The sequence below is a fragment of the Arachis ipaensis genome, chromosome B05 (assembly GCF_000816755.2).
Source record: "Arachis ipaensis cultivar K30076 chromosome B05, Araip1.1, whole genome shotgun sequence".
Lineage (NCBI taxonomy): Eukaryota > Viridiplantae > Streptophyta > Magnoliopsida > Fabales > Fabaceae > Arachis > Arachis ipaensis.
Window position 1 is genome coordinate 16,186,840 of NC_029789.2, and position 7,067 is coordinate 16,193,906.

The 7,067-nt window shown below is 35.6% G+C and overlaps 1 protein-coding gene across 1 annotated transcript; it reads right to left on the reverse strand.

Annotated features, from left to right (window-relative positions):
- On the reverse strand, window positions 117-6,679 carry LOC107643112 (protein SPA1-RELATED 2). The gene is made up of 8 exons (XM_016346678.2): window positions 6,395-6,679; window positions 4,763-6,298; window positions 4,321-4,478; window positions 3,250-4,069; window positions 2,494-2,640; window positions 1,644-1,961; window positions 1,292-1,351; window positions 117-1,031 (listed from the first exon to the last, which is right to left on the reverse strand). The coding sequence occupies exons 2-8, from the start codon at window positions 6,209-6,211 to the stop codon at window positions 840-842; spliced, it is 3,144 nt and encodes a 1,047-aa protein (XP_016202164.1). The 5' UTR covers window positions 6,212-6,298; window positions 6,395-6,679; the 3' UTR covers window positions 117-839.

Sequence of the window (7,067 nt, forward strand, 5' to 3'; positions counted from 1 at the left end):
ACAAAATATTTTTTAAAATATTCCTTTTAATATTTGATGTAGAATAATTTATGAAATACTTTAACAAAATCTTCAAAATTTATTGTATTTTTTCTGAAAAATAACAAAAAAACAAATTCAATTACAAATTTTTATCTTGTATAAAAACTCAACTACAAATTTTTAAACCGAAAAAATCTAGTTAGTTTAGCAACTCCATAATTAAACCTTATATATATGAAACTTATTTCTATTTGAGATATCATCATGTCGGTCTATGCTACTTTAATATATATACAACCGCCGGAGGAGGGGTGCTGAGGCCGCCACTGGTTGGGTTACAATTGAAATTCTGGGGATGCTTTCCTTTCATGGTAATGAAGCAGCTTTTATGTTTTGATGATAAACAATCATTTATTCCTACAAGCCTGTAAAGCTGTAAAGGACCGCAATGCAATTTACAAAGGCTCCAATAAGCAATTTGCAGACACTTTAGAAGAAACTCAGCACCCGGCATTCCAGTTCTGAAGTCTTTTTCTTTTTCATCTTGGATCCGCTTTTAAAGATTGATCATTCAATATTTAACTGGCCTTTCCCATTTGACGATGTGAAATTATGTTTGAAACCCCGAGTTTCCTCATCAAGATGAACCCAAGACCTGGAATTAGATAGCAGATCAGTTTCTCCATCCAGTTATGGGGAAATTCAATCCCTTCCACATCAAATTGTGAACCGGAGCTCAATATCTCAGAAGAACTTTGGATGCGTTCTTCAAGTCATTGAAGGCATCGGCTTGAGCAGCAGGGACAAAACTTCGGAGCAAGCTGTAAAGAGAGCAATCATCAAAGGCTAACTTTCCTTTAAATCATCTGCAACACTTTTATACATCCACTTGAATTTGCTGCAATAAGCATGTCCGAATTCCCTTTCCAGCACACACTTGAAACAAACTGGCCATTGTCATCATCAGTATCCTTACCAGATATGGGATCAATAGACCCAAACTTGTGCGAAGTGATTGGCATGGGAAGCGATTTATAGTAGGAGTAAACCTGCCAAAAATTGAGAAAAAGGTGTTATGCTACCATTTATATATTAAGTCTACTTCCCTTATTCTCACAGTTCTTGTTAAAGTACTTTCAATAATATAAAATTTAATATTTCAAGTCGAAAATATCTTCAGTTCTTCACAAAATCCGTGAATTAACAAGTTGCATAATAGGATTTACATGAAAATCCTAATTGAAGGAAGACATTCATTTTCAATAAGTTGAACGACACAAGTAGCTTTCTACCGGAAAGTAATACATACCTCATTTGTTTCTGAACCACATGCAATATATCCATCAGCAACCGACAAACCCACAAAATTCTGTCAAATAAGGACGAAGATTTCAGCCGACTAATTTAGGTCAAAACATCAACAAACATGGATAAGTTTAACTGGAAAAAAAAATAATAAATAAATAAAGGAAAAGTCTAGGGGGCCAGCAACTTTGTTAAATTCTGGCCAGCATGTAACCAGCAAAGATTTTTCTACTGAGGTTTGTCAACCACACACTGATGCTCCATGTAACACCCAAATAAGTGAAAATGTAGGTCAAAAGGTTTAAATAGTTCACAAAGACAAATCAATTAGATCTAGTGGTGTAATTTAAACAAACCTTCTCATTAGTATGCCCTGACAATGTTAGGGTGCAAGCACTGGCAGATGGAACCACAGGAGAGGTTTTACTGAGATCCCAGATCTTTAATGTATTATCAGTAGATGCAGAAACAAGTGTTCCAGAGTCTAAAAATTTGACATAGCTCACGGCTTTACGATGCCCAGCCAATACACACCAGGGACTTCTAAGATTGCGAATATCAAAGCAATATGTAGAGTAATCGGCAGATCCAAAAGCCAGCAAGTGAGAAGAATGAGCAGAGAATTGAACACAGCAGACATTAGCAACATTCCCGATTGTGCCTAGAGAGTTTCTCTGTAAAATGATTTTGTATTATATTAGCACTTCATGTGTTACAGGGAGAAAATAGTGCAACTTATAATTATTATTATTTTAACAGTATCTTGAGATAAATTGTAGTAATAATGATATGTAAAAAAGTATACATGCAATGTAGATTGTAGAAGGTGATGGTCACCCCCAACCCCCTCCCCAAAATAGAAAAGAAAAAAAAAAAAACAGATAGATATTTAACCAGAGTTCTCCATGCAAACTGGAAAAGTAAAAAATTTGTTTGAATCCAATTTCATCCTGGTATGAGAAAAGAAACCTCACAAGTCACAACAAACCAGTTTTCAGTGGAAAAATTTTCAAATCATGATTTTGATATTTATTCATCTTATTTTCGGGTAAGAAATGCAACAAGATCTCAAAAAGAAAGGAACATTCGTGTTACAATGTTTTCAATCTTTTCATTGTTAATTTCCATTTTTCAAAATAGGAAAGAAGTATTTATTTTCAATCTGCTTATCCACATGCTTACATGCATATGTGTAATAAAGCTTACCTCATTGATGTTCCACAGTTTGACAGAGCAATCATCACTTCCACTGGCTAATTTTGTCGGGCATACTGGAGAAAAATCAACAGACCATGCCCTTTTCTCATGTTCAGTTAACTGAGAGAACTCTTGACCTGTGCTAGCATCCCATAACTACAAATGGATTCAATTATGTAATGCAGTGAATTCATGGATTTACAAATTTAAGTAAACAAGCAATGTTCACAATCTCTATTTTGATGCTAAATAATCACATCCATGCACAAGCTAGGCTGGCCTAGAACCATGTAGAAAGCAAATGTACTTCAATAATACAAAGAAATTCTGGTTATGATTCAGTCATGTCGGACACAGCATAAAAAGCCCCTGCTACCCCACACACAATCAAGATAATAAAACGGAAACAAAGTATTCCTGCTCTACTAAATTCAACAAATTAAGAATTGTATCTGCATACATGTATCACAATATATTCATTTCCACTACCAGTTTCAATGCTTCGTAGAGTGAAACCAACATCTTTACTGATAAAGTCATGGCAGTTTAGATAGATGCCAGGTTCCAAATAAGACCACCTCTCTTAGCCCAGAAATCCCAGGCGGAAAATTGAAAGAAAGTAAACCCTTTTAGGTAAACCATTGTAATTTTAGTCAGAAATACATCTATTCCACATAAGTAACTGATTGATACTGGGGAAAAAAGGGTCTTCCAATCATGAAACAATTATTTAAAATGGTGTCTCATCTCAAATGCAAAACATACCTTCACTACACCATCATAGTCTGTGGAGGCAAGATAGTTCTTGATATAGTTATTCCAGCAAACACAGCTGAGCTTCGATCCATTTGACATCTCAAATACAGGATAATGGATATCAATAGAGTCATTGCAAAGTGCATTAAAATCAAAGACTTTTATTTTCTTGGATATTCCAGCGGAAGCAAAGTAATCTCCATCACGATCAAAGCTCAGAGAGCATATTACATTTGCAGGATTATTAAAATCTGCATTTCTAAGTACACCCCGCACTTCAAACTTGCTATAACGTGCATACTTGCACAAACCATCAAAGAAGGTTCCTAAAGAATCTTTCCTTTCAGCATGTTCCTCACCTTTTTGTGCCACATGCCAGTTCTCACGGCATCTTAGTAAATTATTATTAGGATGAGTTGCAGCATCTGTTTCATAGGGCCTAACTTTGGATCTCAAGGAGAAGTAAGCACTTTCAAGATGACACATATTTCTCAACAATCTTAAATCATTTGAATTGGACATTATGGATACTGAGTTTAGCATTTCTAAACTAAAAGGTTCCTTTCCAATCTTTCTCTGACAAGAGTAATTATTCTGTGAGTCAGATAGATCCAAAGAGTCATGCCTCCTCTCCACCTCCTCAATATCTGATTCCAAACACTTAATTTCTTCTACTAATTTGGAGGCATCCTTCTGCCTCTTCTCTTTCAACGAGGCAAGGAAATGCAGTAACAGTTCTGATTCTACATCATCTTGTTCAATATTTGATGACAACTCCTCATTATACAACTCGTGCAATCCATTGATCACTTCAGATTGTAGGATTTCCCTGTTATGCAACAGAAATAAAACCTTAGGGAATCATATAATAGTACATCACTCGGGTTTGAGTTCCATATTTCAAGGAATAGCAGCATATTTGACTGAAACAAGCAACTAATCTAATGATGATACATGAAAAATAATTGATGAGACTCATGATGACAAATATTATCCAAATCTCTATCAAAAGATATTATACATATGATGTGTTCAAATCAAATCTGGCCTTAATTATGATGGAGAAGATTTTAGTATTACCTAGTTGTTGGACGTGATGTCGGTTCTGGATGCAGCAACCAGAGACAAAAGCCAGCTTCCTTAGGATTTTCTGAAAGGAAAACCGGAGGAAGAATCCTATGTTGAAGATCAGACATTGCTGCAATTCGAGCTCTTTCAGAGTCAAAATGGCCAAGTAACTGAAAGAATTGACCTAAATATAATCAGCTCCAATTTGATGTTTAATTAGGCTATAAAGAGGTGATTGAAAACCATATAAGGCCATTTCATTTTTTTTTTAATAAGATTAAAAAAGAAGAAAAAAGGAAGGCAAAATTCAGTCCCAACATTTATACATAGAAGCAGGTTTTATAATGCCTTTGATATTTAGGAACTCGTCTACATATAAGGAATAAAAATCAAAATGAACATATAAAAATTGCATCTAAATAAATGAATGAGAATCACTGGCTAGTATACCCACCTCAAAAAGGAGGACACCTAAGCAGTAGATATTTGATGATGTTGTGCATCCCCCCTCAGGACTTGCATACCACTTTTCTTCCAATCTTTCCCCTAACGATAACGGTGACTGACCTGCAATGGATACGCGAGGGACGCTAGACATCCTCCTAATATTATATTTGGAATATTGGATATCCTCTTCATATTCATTGCAATAATCCTGTGATCCAACTGTACGGGCTTTCCTATCACTAGCATTTTCAAGACACGAATCACTCCCAGATATTCTCACACCTTCATTAAATTTTTGTTTCTTTGACACCATGTCATGAGAAGAAAATGTTACTTGCTCTGACAGCCTTTTACTACTTAAAGATTCATTTAAGTGAAGAACTTCAGAATTCACAACACTATCTGACATCTGCTCTTGTATAGGTAACCCGATGTGCAAGACTTGGTTTGATGGTAATAATTTGATGTAAGATGGATATAGGTTGTTCAATGCAGTTCCCTGAGAGTGAGAATCATCCACTAAATCCACAATCTTTCTAAATAAATTCAAACACTCCACTTTGCTTGCTTTGTGTTGTTCACATTTCAACCATTCTCTCAAAGTTACACCACCATAGCCAAATCCTCCTGGTCTATGCACAGAACTACTATAAGAAGGACATTTTGCAGTTATGGAATCACAGCTTGCCGATATGGTAGACTTCCACGGACTATCGCTGCCAGTCTTCTGATACTGATCTGTACCAATGCCAGCTTTCATCTTATTCTCACCGATATCAATGGCAGTCTTCATCGGTTTCTGATCAGTATCAGTGCCAGTCTTCATCTGATTTTTATCTCTAGACTGAACGGCGAGGACATCAGAAGATGGACCTCTACATATGATACCCTTACCCTTCAAGGTACTTTTAATAAAATACTCAGCAAATCCAGAATTGGATATAATTTTCGTCCGAATTTGTCCATGAACATCAGCTGCAATCTCTTTATTCTCATAATCTTCCAAGCGTTCAATAACATTGGTGTGACCATCACTGAGTGATTTTCTAGCTAGTAGCTGTGCAAAAGATGTGGACCCAGCAGCATCAGCATCCTCCTGGACAGTGTTTCCAAGCCCTGAATGGCTCCCTACCTGAGAAAGATTCAGCCAACGATTCTGCTTATTATTATAAATCTGCTGTCGGTTGCTGGATGTACCAATATCCAAAGTAGAACCATTGTAACTTTTCACAGTTAATTCTTCAACATCCCTAAAAAGGCTTTGATGCGGATGCTGTGATGCTTCTGCAACGATTTTACCTTGTACGAGTTCATCATATTCCCCCTTAACAGCTCTAGGGATTTCTTGAGATTTTAAGATTTTTGTGTTTAACGCATACCTATCTTCTTTGCCCTGGTGCTCTGAATCCTCGTCAATCTCTAATTCTGTGGGCCCAGCAACCAATTCTTCATCCATACCTAAGCCTTTAGCTTCATTCAATCACGCCTCGTCGTTCCATAATCCTCGAAATTAACACTTACCCTATCCGTATGCTGCGTCAATCTGTCAAATGAATTTTGCAAACGCCACGCATTTAATAAAGCAGATAACAGTAACTAATCAGCATTAAAAATCACAAAACACGGATAGAGTACGAACACGCTATTTGCAGATTTGAATGACCGGCGAAATGAAAGGATGAATCGAGAGAGAGAGGGGTGACGGTAAAGTGATGGAATAAAAAGAAGGGGAAATTGAGGAAGAGAAGAGAGGGGTTGTAATTTTGAAAAGGGGGAAATGGTTGCGTTTGGGGTGTGATGAAAAGGAAGGGAAGTCTAGTCAGGTACAGAAGCAATAGGAAGAGGAACAAGGTGGTCTCAGCTCAGCATCATGATGATGTGGAGGATGAATGATAACGGTGCAAAGGGATCAGGGATGGGCTTCATTATTGAGTTCCTAAATCGTAATTATACTAGATAAAAAAAAAAACAAATTATATATTTTTAAATGATTTATATTACTTTTTTTCTTTTTGGTGACTAAATGATTTATATTACATTATTATAGAGTTTGCAAACGAGATTTTGTAAAAATTAATTTTACAAATTTGATTTTGATAAAAAGTGAGTTGGTATTAATATGATTTATGTTTGATAATTTTGTTTTAAAATAGATTATAATAAAATGAATGTTGTTTGGATTACGTTATTTAAAATTACGTTTAGATAAAAATTACTAAAAAAAGACATAAATTTATATCATTCAAAATTATATTATCTTAATGCTCTTTGATTATAATTTCTTTTGAAAAGAATTTAATGTTATGTGTTGA